Source organism: Callospermophilus lateralis, chromosome 7 (genome assembly GCF_048772815.1).
Source record: "Callospermophilus lateralis isolate mCalLat2 chromosome 7, mCalLat2.hap1, whole genome shotgun sequence".
Lineage (NCBI taxonomy): Eukaryota > Metazoa > Chordata > Mammalia > Rodentia > Sciuridae > Callospermophilus > Callospermophilus lateralis.
Genome location: NC_135311.1, coordinates 91577922 through 91595493, shown reverse-complemented (window position 1 = coordinate 91595493; position 17572 = coordinate 91577922). Strand labels below are relative to the sequence as shown.

The 17572-nt window shown below is 32.9% G+C and overlaps 1 protein-coding gene across 2 annotated transcripts in view; it reads left to right on the top strand.

Moving 5' to 3' along the window:
• The window catches only part of Lepr (leptin receptor), a 71107-nt gene that overhangs the window by 51205 nt on the left and 2330 nt on the right, over nucleotides 1–17572 (top strand). Inside the window, exons 14-18 of one of the 2 annotated variants that reach the window (XM_076862321.1) lie at nucleotides 1346–1528; nucleotides 2978–3073; nucleotides 4994–5099; nucleotides 6074–6149; nucleotides 15729–16335. In XM_076862321.1, coding sequence (XP_076718436.1) covers nucleotides 1346–1528; nucleotides 2978–3073; nucleotides 4994–5099; nucleotides 6074–6149; nucleotides 15729–15746 — 479 coding nt within the window. In that variant the 3' untranslated portion in view covers nucleotides 15747–16335. Of the gene's footprint in view, nucleotides 1–1345; nucleotides 1529–2977; nucleotides 3074–4993; nucleotides 5100–6073; nucleotides 6150–15728; nucleotides 16336–17572 lie in introns of those variants that run through there. The other variant, XM_076862320.2, reaches the window with a different exon arrangement.

Sequence of the window (17572 nt, the reverse complement as noted above, 5' to 3'; positions counted from 1 at the left end):
AGCAATGGAGGTTGTAGGTCGGTGTCCCCTTTCTCTGTGCATGTGCAAAAATAAATTCATATAGTATTTTATGTATAAATATATATTATAGATAGTCTACTATATATATGCACTTTATAATATGTGGTATATTTACATATAATACTTTATACACAAAACACTATACATTCATAGTAATATGACATGTTATATGGATACAGGTTAATTGCTGAGATTTGAAAATTACTGTAGACTTCATTTACTGTGAGTAGCAAACCCTTTTTCATTAATTTTGATATATGATTAATCAGAGAATCAAGGACTACTTTCAATAGGAGTTTCTATTCTGGATTATATATTCAAAGTATAAGTTTTTAATAAAAATGCAACATTTTTTAACTTATTGTGTAAACTTCTTGTAAGTTTGACAATGCCCAGTACAACATTTATACTTAAATTTTTTTCACTAATTGTGTTCTAGAAGTGTTCGTTGAATGCTTCAGTGTGCTAAGTGGGGAAGTTTCAACATGAGAAAAAACTATAATGAGACATAGAGTCAATGGATGGGATAGATATGAATCATATAATCATACAAGTGATTGGCTACTTATAAGCTAAGTGTCCTTAAGAAAGGAATATAATTTTATGAAATTCAAAAATGAATAAATAAAAAGGAACATGACCTGGCATTGAGGATCAGAGAAGTCACCTTGAGGAAATGGTATTAAATTGAAATCTGAAGTGTGAATAGAAGTTAAATTTCCTCATTTGTGGGGTGGGGTGAAGAACATTGGTCCCAACAGAGGAGCAGCTGATCAAAAGTCTTTTTAGCACAGTATAAGAAAAGAAGGAAAACCAGGATGGCTTTATTGTAGAAATTTGCAAAAGTCAGAGAAGTAGGCTGAGACTTGGCCCTCAGAGCCTTTTAGATGTGATAGGAATTTTAGACTCAGATGTGGAAATCGACTGGAGGCTTTTAAGTCAGAATCTGTGCTGAGGGTATTAAAACGAACAGATTTTTTGCTTTGAAAGCATCACTGTGTCAGCAGGAGAGAAGAGTTTGGAGGGAATCCTAGAGGATGGTTAATAGGCTTGTGCAGGATTCCAGCTGAGAACAATTTTGACTCTCGAGAAAATTCCTTTTTTTAGATCTTAGGTGGAATCATTTTTCTCCCCTATATCATGTATTCCTATCTCTCTCTGCTTATGTGACTCTCATGATGGAAAAATAATTAGTATGTATTACATTTACATAAATTGTCTGCTGCCTTTTCTCCCTTCATCCAATAGGTCATAAGTTCCTCTAGGGTATTAATAAATTTTTATTAATTTTAATTTAAAAATAAATGTTCTCTTTTCTCTTCAGTAAATCTCATGCAGTCGCTCAGTGTTTATCCTTTAAACAGCAGTTGTGTGATTCTTTCCTGGGTGCTATCACCCAGTGATTACCGTCTCATGTACTTTATCATTGAATGGAAAAATCTTCATGAAGATGATGAAATTAAATGGCTTAGAATCCCTTCAAATGTTAAGAAATATTATATCCATGGTAAGTTTACTATACTTTCTTTCTTTTTTTTTTTTTTTTGTGGTAATGGGGATTGAACTAAGGCCTCATGCATGTGAGGCAAACACTCTACCACTGAGCTACATACCCAGTCCTAAATTTACTGTATTTTGAAAAGTTTGGCTCATGGATTAGTATGATACAGTATAAATTAATTCAAATAATTTAGCTAGTTAATGAAAACTTTAAAAACATAGATAGTATTACCAGCTTAATACTTCTATCACCTTATCAAAACATTTGATTCTATTTCCCTTGACCTTTTTTCATTTTAATAATTTACATCATTGTAATCATATATCTTATATATTTGACTCAATCCTTTCTATCATTATTTTTAATGCCCATATAACTTTTTATTTCCAAATCTGCTTAAACCACTTGAGATTATTTATGTTGCTTTCAGCTTTACCTTTTTAAAACTATTGCCAAATTGCTTTCCCAAAGTATGTACTCGCTTATAATGTCACTAGCAATGAATGGGAGTGGTAGGCCACAAATCTAAGCATCTAAGTAACCACTTAGGCTAGTGTGATCTCTCAGCAGTATAACAGTTATCCCAAGGGACATGTAAAGCACAGATTGTAAGTGTTTAATACAGCCTCTCCAAGTCAGAGTAAGGATTAAGGGAAAGTAAGTAGGTAAACTAAGGATTACCATGATCTTATCACAGAAAATCATCCAAAGGACTTACACATTCATTTCATTCCAGAAACTTATAATTTAGCATCAGGGTAAATTTGTTTATAAATTCTTGATAGAGAACTGAGTTCATGACCACTGTTGTCTAGGTGGTTACTCTCTCTGCCTTTCTTTAAATAATGGAGATATAGAATTTAAGCTTCAAAAAGATCTGCCTCTTCTAGAATAATATTCACGTGTTATTAACAGTCATGAAAATCCTTGTTAGGTCTTTGAGCTTTGCCACAAGCATGGCCATTCTCCTGGTATCTAGACTCTCCATATATTGCAAGAGGAGGCTTGGTCATCATATCCATCCGCTTTGCAAAGGATTTCACAAGACTTTAGTCTTTCAGTTACCTTCACTGGGGAAACTAAGTAAACTAAATTCCTATAGAAGGGAAATATTACCTACTTTGAGGATAAGGGAGAGAAGGGAGTACATGTTATTCTGGAAAAGTGAAGGAAAGAAAGCTCTTATTCTGAATTGAACATAGTGGCTGTAACTGAAACACACCTTTGAAAAATCACAATCTTCTGTGTCTGAGTAATATATTTGAAAAGTTGTTTGGAAAACTATTATCATTGCTAGGGAGTGTGGAATGCTTAGGTTATTTTCAAAACTCCATCATCAGTTCAGTCTATAAATAACTGCTGACTTCTATTTGGAAAACAGTATATTTTTTTAAAATAGGGTCTCCTTAGTATTAGTTAAGCAGAAATGAACTTTTACTGTATTTTCCTCCTCAGATCATTTTATCCCTATTGAGAAGTATCAGTTCAGTCTTTACCCAGTATTTATGGAAGGAGTGGGAAAACCAAAGACAACTACTAGTTTCACCCAAGGTAAAAGTTTTTCTTTTAGATCATTTTACACTGATATGTGTTTCCAGATTTATTTGAAATTATGTTGCCATTGGATTATTCTTTTTCTGATGAGATCATGGAAGAGTCAAGTCTTATGTAAATGTAAAATAGGATGGTTCAAAAGAAAATATTTTTTCTCTAAAAATAAAAATAGATAGTTATACAGTTACATTCACTGCACCTTTTATATTTCTGATGTGATTTATTGTACTTGAATTACCAATGATTTGATCTTATTTTTCTTTAATTGTCTTCAAATTCAAACAACCCAATAATATACTTTTGGTTTTGGTGTTGGGTATTGAACCTAGTGGCACTTAAGCCATATCCTCAGCCCTTTTATTTATTTATTTTGAGACAGGGTCTCACTAAGTTGCTTAGGCCTTGCTAAACAGCTGAAGCTAACTTTGAATTTGCCTCAGATTCCCAAACTGCTGGGATTAGAGGTGTGCCTCACCATGCTTGGTTCCCAATAATGTAGTTTTTATAAAGAAACATTTTAACTGATTTTAGAGTGAAAATAATTTTAAAAATTATTTCAGTATTTAACAAACATTTATTGATATAATCTAAAGGTGATCTGATAGAGTGGCGTGAGAAATGGCAAAGAAAATATATTGTTTGGCAAAGAAATATGGCAAAGAAATAATGTTGTTCTAAGAACTGGAGGTTAAAGGGTGAACATAAGATTCTGTCATCATGGAGCCTAAACTCCAGTGCACTAATGGGAGTGATGGACAAAGGAAGTATGTAAAATATAATGTCAGATAGAAATAGGTACCTAAAGGAAAATAAAAGTAAGATGAAGGGATAGAGTTAAAAATATGTTGCTCTAGTTAGTAAGGCCAGAATGGTAATTTTGTGGTGCTGATATTTGTGTATAAAAGGGAGGAACACTCCAGGCAAACGGGTAGCTTTATGTAAAGCCCCTGAAGAATGAGCATAGTAATTCTAGAAACAGCAAGGAGTTCCCTGTGTCTGGAGGGAACAAGATAAAGTTTGGCAAGTATTTTACACTGGGTTTGTTGGGAGAAGATGCTACGACTCATCATGAAAACTTTTTTTAAAAAATCTGTTCTTTTTAGATATACATTACAGTAGAGTGTATTTTGACATATCATTCATACATGGAGTATAATTTACCATTTTTGTGGTTATGCATGATGTGGCATTTCACTGGTGGTATATTCACATATGAACATAGGAAAGTTATGTCCAATTCATTCCATTATCTTTCCTATTTCAATCCCCCCTCCCTTTCATTCCTTTCCCTTTGTCTAATCCACTGAACTTCTGTTCTTCTTCCCTCCCGCTTCTTGTGTGTTAGCCTCCACATATCAGAGAGAACATTTGACCTTTGGTTTTTTGGGATTGGCTTATTTCACTTAGCATGATAGTCTCCAAATCCATCCATTTACCAGCAAAAGTCATAAAGTCACTCTTTTTATAGCTGAGTAACATTCCAAAGTGTGTGTGTGTGTGTGTGTGTGTGTGTGTGTGTGTGTGTGTGTGTGTGTATTACATTTTCTTTATCCACTCATCTGTTGAAGGTGTCCTTCAACACCTGGTTTGGCTCCATAGCTTAGTTACTGTGAATTGAGCCATTATAAACATTGATGTGGCTGTGTCATCATCACAAGTTTGATACTTTGACTCATATCTAAAGATAATTTGATGGAGTGGCATGGCAAATAAATAATTTTGAAAAAAATTTTGCTAGGTCTTAAGTATAATGCTAAATAAAACATTAATGTAGATATAATACACTTTTGTCTCCCTCTTATTTTTTAAGACAAAGATTTATTTTGAAATCTGAAAAAGTCTACTATAATTTTGATACAGAAAGAAATTAAGATTGCCTTAAGTATCTGAATTGTGTCAATTATATTTCTTTTTCAGATGATATTGAAAAACACAAGAGTGATGCAGGTCTATATGTAATTGTGCCGATAATTATTTCCTCTTCTGTCTTACTGCTTGGAACATTGTTAATATCACACCAAAGGTATTGTACTTAATGTTAAGAATCTTTATGGCAAAAGCTCTAAGATTAAAACTCAAATCATGAATGTTGAAGTATTCTAAATGTTTTTGTATGTATTCATTATACAGTTAAGATGGTGTAAAGTAAAAAGTTTTGCTTTCAGGAAATGACTTTTCAATTTCATAGAACAACATATACCTTAAGGAAGAATTTAGTTGAGTCTTTTTTTTTTTAACCCCTCTTATTATACACTCAGGAGTTAATAGACTAAAAATAGAAGCCTGGGCATGTTCTTGGATGTGATAAAAATGGCTCTTGGAGCCCTCAAATTTGGTTTGAAGATTTTAGTGGTGATCACAGGACTTTAAAAATGGACTTTATTTGTGACCTGGAGCAGTCGTTCATTTGCAATGAGCAGTCACTGTGCTCTTTAGAGAACAGCCCTGCCTGGCTCCAGCCTGTCTGGCTTGTCAGACAAATGGCCTTGAGTTCCCTGGATGGTTCTATGGCTGCCATATCCTTCCCTGCTGAGAACTTCTGACCATTGAGGTTATTTCACACATGCCAAATCTCTATAGAGACTTTTATCTTCTAAGAAAAAAGAGGGAGAGATTTCAGAATCTGTTTTTGTTTTTTGGTCAGTTGAGTTGCTGGGGCTCTATCATATGGGTTTATTTGTGACACCCATGTGGTAGCCATTTTCAATATTTTATTTTTTGAGGAAAATCTATGCAAAAAAATCTGTGTTTAGCCTGTTGCCTGGCACAAGCTTTCAGTAAAATGAGCTATTTTTATTATGATGCATCATTAACTTGGCTCTAGGTAGAAATTTGATGGCACTCTTCATGGGACAGAATGTAAAAATGAATTAGACCCTGCTGAAGCATAACTGCCCTGAAGGACCAATTTCTATTTTGTATATTCATTAACTTTTAGCATTTTCAATATGCATGTTTTTCTGTAATTCTTATGACTTATTTATTTATCCTTTGTAGAATGAAGAAGCTGTTATGGGAAGATGTTCCAAACCCCAAGAATTGTTCCTGGGCACAAGGACTCAATTTTCAGAAGGTCGCTTTTTCAATCTTTTTAACCCAAAATATGTAAGATTGCATTTTAGATGCCATATGATTTCTAAAACTTTAAACATGTTTTAAGATATAAGAGTTTTTGTTTTATTTAATTCATTTTAATATGAGTCTATTTAGACCTTTAAACTATCAGAATGCAGGTATTTGAAATTAGGAAAAGAAATTCAGTACCAGCTTATATATGACTTGACAATATGCATATATTTCTTCTGGCCATAGTAGAAAATAAAATGAATAGTAGAATACTAAGGGTCAAATATGATGAAGAATAGATATTTGGCCACTTTTTTGGTATAAATTCTCTTTAGGCAAAAGGCTTTGTGTCATTATATTTAAACTATGATTTAATGTCCATAATTATTTAAGGAAACTTAAAAATTATATCAATAATCTTGTCCTCAAACTCTACAAACTGAAAAATGCATTTATCATAAAAACACATGTTTATGTAGATATTCCCCTTTAAGCTAAAATACTTTATGTAATAGTTACCTATAAAAAAAAAACTTGAACTTACTTCTATAATAGAATATTCTAGAAAATTAATGTTTTTATTAATCCTCATAATTTTCCTTGAACAAGGTTGACTTTCCACCTATAACATTGAAAAAAATCAAATTTGCTCTTCATGTCAAGATACACAATTTTTAAAATAGTAATTATTTCAAGGTTCTTATGTAGTATTAGCGATTACATGTTTATCATTACCCATTTTAGTCTTCAGTGGGTTTTTTTTTTTTTTTTTTTTGCTACAGGATACAAATCCTCAATCTAGTATTCAGCACTTCTCTCTACATTCTGTTGTCAATCTTCATGTACAGTTGTTTTCTTCCCCTGGGCCTTGGTTGTACCTTTTCTGTTTCATTCTAGCTATGCAGAGTCTTTCTCTTCGGGGAAGATCTTGCTCTACACCCTTCTTTGTCCAAGCTTTCCTTTCATGAATATAGTTCAGAAGAATTTCTGTCTTATTTAATTTCCTGGACCTTATTGTGGATAATTCTCTGAGTGCAAGGACTGCATTTTATCCATCACACATGTTTGTGAACTTTTCCTGCTCCATGCAAGATGCTAAAGTAGGATTCATTAAATAATTGCTGGTAGTTCCTAACAAGGTTGTGCACTTATTTATGTGCAGATCACTGAGATAAATACTCTTGGGTTCATATAGACTGTCCCTTCAGTTCTCAGTATCTTTGTTTCCTCTCCTGTAAAATGAGGTTAAGTTAGCTTTATTGGGGTTGTTTTGGAGATTAAAGGAGATGGACTTTTCATGACATAGAAAGGTCTCAATAAATACTAGTCATTATTATTTATGATATTATTTTACATATTATAGATTAATAAATTAGCTCCATTTTGTAGAAGAGGTAGTATTTTAATGCCAGGATTAGTGTTCCAACTTGTCTGACTTTGGAGTCTATAGGGGGGTTCTATAAGCAGTGACTTTCTATATATATATTTATATACTTCTATATTTGACCATGATCCACAGTGAGAAATATATTTCACCTTTCAGCCAAGTACACACACAGATGTAAAAGGAAAACAAAAGATGCACAGGTGGAGCAAATTATATTCCATGCTTGTATGATCAAAATAAACCCCAATGTATAACTATAATGCACTAATAAAAACATTTTTTAAAACATTGAATTTATGATTATATTCCTGTCAGGAATGTATAAAATTTTCTCATTGCTCCTCATCATTATTGATTATAATTATTTAAAAATGTACTTTAAGTTTAACTTACATTATTTGAATTATTAAAGATTATTTAAAATATTTTATACGTCATTAAAAGTAGTGTTTCAGTGTTAAAAAGAAACAAAAAAACCACTACTTGCTTGAAATAGAAGGAATATAATGTTATTAAAATTCTATTTCATTTGTTAAAAATGTTCTTTGTAACCCAGTAAGTTGATTTCAGAACATTCAATGGTCTATGATCTTGAAATTAGGAAAAGTAATTTACAGCTTATTAGTGAATGAATACACAAGTAATATTGTAAGCATAATTAACAACACAGAAGACTGAGTTACACTCTTTTATCAGAAGAAAGCAATGCCCTATTTTCAGAAGAGCCAGGAGTGTAGTTTCACATATAATCCTTCTCTTTATGGAAACTGCACCTTGCCTGACTTTAGCCATAGGCCTGCATACTCCTTGGTTGTGCTGTTGCTCACTGTGAACCATGGAGTCTCCCTTTATTACAACAGAGTTGCTGATTTTTGTCAATTACAAAACATTTATTTCTCTTCTTTTCTATTGTTATATATATATATATATATATATATATATATATATATATATATATATATCATTCATTCATTTGTTCAAGAAGCAAATATATATATATATATATATATATATATATATATATATATATGGTTAGGTTGTTGCTCATCTGTAGAACAGATTTTCAAGCAATTCTCCTATCTAAGAAATAAGACAGTAAGGTTAAAGAAGAGTGACTAGATTGAAAGAATAGGAAGAACTTGTATTTTTTGCTTCTCTAAAATAGATTGTTCATTTTTCATTCATTCATGTATTTATTTCATTCATTTAGGATATTATTGAATACCTTTTCTACGCTAGTCACTTTGCTATCTCATAGTGTTGTAATAATAAGAAAAGTACTGCACATTCCTGGCTGGGAAAGTACTGGACATTCCTTGGCAGGGAAAGATGAGCACTAACCAGTTTATTATAGAAATAACATTACAGTCATAAACTACAGTGGTGCTAAGAACTTATGGTGTGGCCTGGTGTAGTGTGTGGGGTGGGGAGGAGTAGGTACAGTTAAGAAGGTGCAGTAAGAATCCTTCCAACACCTCCAGGTCCACACGTTCTGTCTGTATTGATAGCCTCCTCTTGAAGACTCTGCTCCAGTTACACAAGCCTCCTTGTTCTTCCAGAATGCATAGACACAATCTTGACCTTTGACCCAAGATCTGGTAGGTAAATAGTTATTCACAGGCTCTGGTAAGACCACCTGCAAAGCCATGTGGTTGGACGGATCAGAGCATGTTTACAAATTGGAAATGGACTGGAGGTGAAAGAGTAAGCTGGAGACTTTTCTTTTTCTTAAATATACAGGTTTTGTCAAAATAATTACCTATTTAAATAAAAAATTAAAACTTCTCTATATAAGTCTATATTAATTCATGGATGACCATCTTATTATTTCTTAGAAAGAACTAAAATCCTCTCTCTTCAGCATGTTCATGCGACACCTTACCTGGGAACCACCATGGACATGCTTCTAAGTATTTATCTGGCAAGGGAAAGATCAGGCCCACCACAGCAAGGTGCAGTGTGAACCCCCCACACCAGATGACTTTTCCTGTGTCTAGAAAACGCTGGCACAAAGAACTGCTGAGTGGGTACAGGGTGGTTGACTTTGTCATGGACTCCGTCCTACCCCACTGTCTGCTTTAACACACCCTGAAGATCAATATGGTGCCTAGCTAGTCATCTGCCAGATCTTACATACAAGAAAAATGAAATATCACCAAAAATTTCCAGATTCTGGTGAATTAAAGAATTTTTTGATACTTACAGAAGATGTGAAAATCTTTACTTATAATAAGTAAGACTGATTGTTTTTTTATCTTTGCAAATATTTGGTTTTCTAATCTTAGAAGATGTTTTCTAAACAGTCACAAAAGCTTAGTTTATTACTAGGACTTAACAGGTGAATTAGAAATAAATAAGTTTTTTTTTTAAATAAAATAGGAATATTTAAAGAGTGAAAAATATAACTTCAAAGATTTTATTAATGATAAAAATTCTCATAAAAAAGAGAAAAATATTATATCTAGTCTTCTGCTTTAATCTCCTAAATAACTAAAATTTACATATTAAAGAAAAAACAATACAGTGAAACTCACTTTATGTTACCAAAGAAAAAATGACAAGTTTACTCCCTGTCCTGTGCTTTCATATTTATGTTATTTTATTTAATTCTTTCATAGGTTAAAGAGCCCAGTATTTTCTGATGACAAAACTGAATCTCAGAGTAGTTCAGTAGCATGTCTTGACCACTCAGCCAGTACATATAAAAACATGTATTCCAACCCAGGTCCATCTGATGCAAACTGATACCCTGGTCATTAGTTCCATAATAATAATGTGTCTATTCCTTAATGTACTAAATACTACTGAATTACATACCTAAAAATAATGGAAATGGTAAATTTCATGTGTATATGTTTTAACGTAGTAAATAAATGGGCAAGAAATCTGACTTGGTATATATCTAAAGAAGGTATGGAAATAACCATTTGTGCTTACAAAGTAAAATATACTTGACATCATTAGACATTTGGGAAATGCAAGTCAAAAACCAAAGGTCCCACTTCACATCTGGCAGGATGGCTATAAAAGAAAGATAAATATTGGTGAGAATGTGGAGAAATGGAGCCTTCATCTACTCTGATGGATTGTAAAATAGTACCACCCTTTTAGAATATAGTCTGACATATCTTCAAAAGATTAAATATGAGACTCAGCAATTCCACTCCAATGTATACACCAACATAAAATGAAGTAATTTATTCACATGGAAATTTGACATGAATTTTCATGTCAGGATTATTCATGATAATCGAAACATGAAGAAAAATGACTTCAAATAATGAATGGGTAAATAAAATGAAGTTTATCCAATTCTAAAACAAAAGTAATAAAAAAGCAAATAAAACCCCTATAAAGTACCATAAAACAAAGACCACAGTAACCCATAATTTTTAAAAATAATTCAAATACAGTCATTTTTTTAAGGAAGTAATAATTTTTATATAAAATATTTTCTTTAATTTGTTCTCCAAATTCAGATTTTTAGAAACATTTTTGTTTTACAATATTGGGAATTGAACCCAGGGCTTTTTGCCATTGATCAACATCTCCACCTCTTTTTATTTTCAGACAATGTCTCCAAAAGTTGACAGGGCTGTCCACCTGGTTATATATGTCCCTTTATTATCTAAAGTATATGTCTGGATATTTCTCATAATATAAAAAAATTTGAAAGACATACATGTGCAGGTTTTTAATGAAATTATCTAGAAAAATTTTTATTGAAAATGCAATCTACTCCTCCACTCCGCCCTGCCATTAGTCTTGCTCTCTAAATGCCACTATTTTAACTATCTTGCTTTTAATTTTTCTAATTTTCTAATATTACAGTCTTCCAATCTTCCTGTCCCAGCCTCACGAGTAGCTGGGATTACTGGCCTGTACCACTGCGCCCAGCCAGAAGCATTGATTTTTATGAAATAGCTCTGTACCTGTAAATCCTAGACATCCAGCCTGATCTCCAAAATGTTCTCTAATATTAGTCTGTTCCACTTTTTAAGCTATCATTCTCCTTCCTTTGATTTATGACTTATGCAAATCAAAGATGCAAAAAGTCTTTTAAAAGCCAGTATTTTGAGATCTCTCTAAAAGAAAAAGAAAACATTTATTTAAAGCACTATATGCCAGACTTTACTAATAACAGTAGGGTAACAACCAAAGGTAATTAATATAATATTTTATATTAATCATATATAATTCCTTCTAATATAATTTCCTCAAAATCTTTCTTTTGCATGCCATACTTCCTTTTTCCCTTCAGTTTTTTCCCCCAGAAAATGTAAATATATTAAAAGCAGAATAATGTAGGGTCTGGGGATGTAGCTAAGTGGTAGAACCCTTGCCTAGCATATGTGAGGCCCTGGGTTTGATCCTTAGCACTGCAAAAACAAACAAACAATGGTGGGAGGGATTATATTAAAATGTCTTTTAGCCTATTATATACTTATAAAATTTTAGAAAATTTCCATATTTGCCTTATTTTAAATAAGAATCACAGATAAAGTTTGTTCCACTTGTTCCCTTCCTTTTTTAATCCCTCCTTCCCTTCCTCTGTAGAGCCCCCACTTCTGTTCATCTAGTTTGTACTTAAATATTTCCTACACCCACGCGTGTGCACGTGTGGCCAATGCACAGTGATCCCTTGGGGAATTGTTAATGTTAACATACCATCCACATGACTCATTCCAAACTACTTGTTCTCTCAGCTTTGGTTTTGAGCTCTCTCCATGTAGAGTTAGCATAGTTTATCTACCTGGACTGCTCCACACTGGTCTATCACACAAACATGCCACACAGTTCCTTTGTCCAATCCGCTTCTAATGGATATTTGTTTGAATTCTTTTTCTATTTATTACAAAAATGTTCAGGAAGCCTGGTTATATATGTCCCTTCATTATCTAAGGTATGTGTCTGGATACTTCTCATAATTAAAAAAAAAATTTGAAAGAAATACATGTGCATGGTTTAATAATGAATTGTCTAGAAAAATTTTTATTGAAAATACAGTCTACTCCTGTACTCCACCCTGCCATTAGTCTTGCTCTCTAAATGCCACTACTTTAACTGTCTTGCTTTTAATTTTTCTAACAGGTCATCTTCACATTTCTAAAAACCAAATGCTTCTGTCACAGTAGATTGTGCATGATCTGCTGGTTTCTGGCTGGAAGGAGGACTTTACTCACCATGTACTTTTCCTCCCCTTCTTTCCTCATGCTCCTACCACATATTTTTCTACTACTTTTTTTCAATTCCTCTGCAACATCAGAAAAATCTACTTAAGCTTTCATTTTTTGTTCTATCAAATAAACTTCCTCGGAGCTCCTCACCTGTTTTTATTAAATGCATTACCTATTTCACATTTTCCTCCATTTCCCCCTCACTTCCTAATCTCTGGAAATTATAACTATACTTAGGTCAGGGTTGATAACGTGTTCTGTGTTATAATCTGTCCATGGGTTCATTTTTTAAAAAGAGAAAAACCAATAAATTGAATTTATACTGTTATGATTATGTCAGTATTGTTCCTTGCAGAACCATAATGTGATTACATTTCTTGATGGTTTCAATGTTGTAGGAGTATTAGAAAATATATTAGAAACATTCCACTTGATCAAAATTATGCCAAATATTGTTGCTTTCATCTTTTTCATTTTTAGTTTTTCTTCTTTCTCCAGAGTTTCTAATTGTCACTCTGCCTGTCTGATTCTGTCATCTCAAGTTCTGTATACATCTGATGTATGAGATATTTCATGCAGTCCCTGTCTTCACTGGAGACCTGTCTGCAGCACCCTCTGCCAAGGAGACCCTCCATCCTTCTACTTCAATCAGATTAGGCCTTTTGTAAAATTGCTACAAGTTATTATTCTGAACCTTCCCTTAACTGGTTTCTGCTCATTACTGTTTCCTAGACTTCTTTCCCTGGTTTCACTTGATTAACTACATCCTTGACAGATTGCCTCAAATATGGGTGAAATGTCTCCATCTCGGTGTGTTAGAGTTCCTTTTATTCCATCTTCCTCTACTTATAATTTGGTGGAGTGTCAGTTTCTAGGTTGAAAAGTTTCCAGTAGAACTTTGAAACCATACCTGTCTTTTATGGTCTGGTGTCCCTGGTTGCTTCTGAGAAGTCAGATGTGAAACTTTGCTTCTCGTTGGTTACTTGCAGTTTTCTCTTTTTAAAAATATACTTTCTATTTTTGATGTTCTGAAATTTCAGCATTGAGCCTAAAGTGGTTATTTTTTCATTTTTTTTGGTCACCATTTGAAGCAACTTTAACCCCCTGTCAACTCTAAGAAATTCCATTATTTCTTTGATTATTTCCTCTCATTTGGTTCTTTCTAGTATCTGTATTTGTTGAAAGTTGGGCACTCTGAATGGATCTTCTATGTATATTATTATTTTTTTAATCTCTAATAGTTTCTGGGTTTCTTTCTTTCTTTTTCATTGTGATATCTTGCCACCCTCTATTATTCCATTGCTGCTGTTGGATTTTTATTTGCCATTATTATTTGCACATTTCCAAGTATGATTTTTCAGAATATTGTAGTCTAGTTTTATGCATACAATATTTTCTAAAATAGTACTAGAAATTCCAGTTAGAGGATTTTTTTTATTTATATAAAATTCTATTACTTGATTCTTCCATTTCTGTTAGGTCATGTTTTTCACTTATTTATACTGACTTTTCTTGTCTCAGACTTCTCCCAAGTATCTGGTAATACTTGGCTTTCCTTTCATATTTGCATGAAGCAGCAGATAGGTGGAATGGTAGCGGTGCATATAGCAGGGATTGCCGTGCCAGCTGTGTAGCCAAAGCTCTGGCCAGAAAGAGAAAAGATGTGCTCTGACATGGTGGTATCTCACAGCTCCTGTCTCCTCTCACAGTTCCTCAGCTGCTTTTAAGAACAAACCCTTAATCTGGGTATGGAAGGTTGTTCTTGCACAAAGGTGCTTCCAAGTTCAGCAGAGAGTAGAAGAACCCCATTCCACATGCAGAGCTCCCATCAGGCCTTTTTTAGCCAGTGGTCTCCTTTCTTCTGTGTGTTTATTGGCCACTTCTTCAGTCATCTGCAATGTATTCAGCCAGGCTGGCTGACTTTCTCTCAGGTGCATTCTACCCTGGATATATCCTGGTCTTCCTTAATTTTTTGCTCATTTTCTGTGGTCCATTCTCTTCTAATTATTTTCCATTTTTAGAAATGAATAAAACTACTCATTCCCTGTTGCCCTCTTAAATCAGAATTTTTCTCTATGCCATTTTTCTTTATACTTTAAAAATTAGTCATAAACAAAGATTGAATTCTTGGCATAGGAAAATGCAGTAACTCAATAACCTTGCTTTTCTTATCATTCAGGCTGTATAGTATGTAAGACTATAACCTTTCTTGATTTGATTTGTACCCTTTTTTTTTCTTTTGATCCAAATTAGCTGAACTTTCCTTGTTAAATATAGCTTAAAACTCTTAATTTACCTTGAATTCATTTCATTCCTTCCCGTTTTTAATTTATTTTACAGTATTTTTCTCATCTTCTATTTCATTATTTTTGTTTGGGGCTTGCTTTTTTCTTTCTTTTTATCAGACATGCTTCTTATCTACATTTATATCAGTCTTTTCAAAAATTTTAAGTAAATTTTACAGCTTGCTTCAAAAAGCTGTAATTTTAACCAAATAATCTTTTAGGCCTCAACGCTTTGTCTAAGCAAATGAAGAGAGTCTTGGACCAGATGATTTCTTAGATCTTTTTTCTGCCTTGAGAAAAATAAATTCATGATAATGGTTCTGTGGTTCTATTTTTCACCATTTTGGCCATCTTTCTCTTTGTTTCTTAACTTTTTTTCTTCTCACTGCCTTACTTTCTCTTTTTTGTTGCAGACTCTCCAATAAAACTGTTGGTTTTATCACAACAGTAATATTTTTCCAGTCTTTGTGTTATTTCCTTTTACTTATTCTTTTATTTCTGTGGCAATTAAAACTATCTTTAGATTGCAATATTAAAGTACCATTAAAAAATGAGAGAAGCCACCTTGGTTTAAAAAAAAAAAAAAAGGTTCACTTTCCTAAAAAAAAGGATGTGTTGCTATAGCAGAAGAACTTATAGACCAAAACCACAGAAATGTTTTTAAGTATTTTATCATTTGCTTTCTGAGTCATTTTTTTTATTTTGCTTTCTTATTTTGTTTTATTTTATCTAAACAGAGAACGGACATTCTTTGAAGTCTAATCATGATCACTACAGATGAACCCAATATACCAACTTCCCAACAGTCCATAGAGTATTAGAAGATTTTTACATTTTGAAGAAGGAGAGCAAATCTTTTTTAAAAAAATTCATTAAACTATTGATAACTAATATATGGTGGATTATGTTTCATTTAGAATTTAAAATAGATGTGTAAACTCTGGGTCTCATAGGTTTGAATTCAGTTCAGTTTGAATTTATGATTAATTTTCAGGTCATCTAATTTAAAAAAAATAATATTCATGATTTCTAGCTTTTGATTTATCATTTTCCTGGTCATAAGATTGTAGATGACTGTTGCTGTCATAACATACCTACTAGATATTATCAAATACCTAATAGGTAATCCTGTAATGAGGTGAACTGCAACTTCTGGCACACATCTTTGCAAACACAGTGACTCCATCTCACTCAGAATGTAGTGAAAGTATTTAGTTTGTATTTTTATGTCAAAAATTTTCTCTAAGATTTTTTAATAGACACTTGAGATTATAAATTGACCCATTTGGGTTACTTTTTGAATGCCTTGAAGCTTGGATGTGTCTAACTTTGGTCAATCTGGGAATTTCAGTTGTAATAGTTTTGAAAATGACTTCAGTGCTAACTTTCATTTAAATTCAAAGAAAGCCAGAATTTGTAGTTCATGCTAGTCACAGAATGGTGGAAATTAACAGTTCACATCAGGATAACCCTACATGCTCAGGTCACATTCCCCAGATCAGAAAAGAACAACCTCCAGTCCAGCTGCCTTGTGCAATTCTTGCCTAAATTTAATTTATTTCCACTGAACCATCCAAGACTTCTGGCAGTTAGGGAAGTGTGCAGTGATGCAAGGAAGGGAGTCTCTTTGGAACTTTTACAGATAGTTCATGGTGAGGACATAATTTTTCTTCCTGAAAAAATAAGAGCACTTGCAACTTCTGTGAAATTAGCATGCTAAGTGTGCTTACAAACTAAACCGAAGTGTCTAGTGATGAATCCAAATAATATTCAAATTTAGGATATCTATGGGTAACTTAGATTTTATTCATAGTTTTATATGGATGTCTTTAAAAAACTATAAAAAACAGGAAGAATGTGTCTCTTTTCCTCCCTCCATTGACTATTAACAGATGTCATTGGAATGTGAAATCTAAGTGTGAAATTATGAAAGGATATCCTTTAATCCTTACCAGCTGAATACATATTTAACATATGCCTGGATTGTTCTAGAATCTCAAAAAAATTAGATACATATGGTGAAATAGTTTTCTATTTTTATTTTTATTTTTTGGTACCAGGAATTGAACCCAAGGGTGTTTTACACTGAACCATATCCCTAGGCCCATTTTTTATTTTTTGTTTTGAGACAGGATCTTGCAAAGTTGCTTAGGGCCTCGTTAAGTTGCTGAGTCTGACTTTGAAGTTGAGATCCTCCTGCTTCAGCCTCTCAAGCCACTGGGATTACAGGCATGTGCCACTGTGTCTGGTGCAAAATAGTTTTTAAACAAACATACTTTTAATGAAGTTTTGATGACGTTTGTGGCCCATTGATAAAATAATATTTCAATAGTATATGAGTATGTAATTTCTTGGTATTAGTGTCTTCCACCTAAATTCATTTTAAGACACATGCAATTTTGGGTTTCAATAATTAGTTGCCCATTATGAAGTTTTAGGGAACATAAAATATGTCAGATAGGTTGTTTGAAGAACACATGTGAATTTTCATCCTATTTGTACATTTTTTTGGTTTTCTTATTCATTGCATCTAATTATTTGGTGATGTTAATTTCTAAATTTGTTTAAATTTTAAGACAAT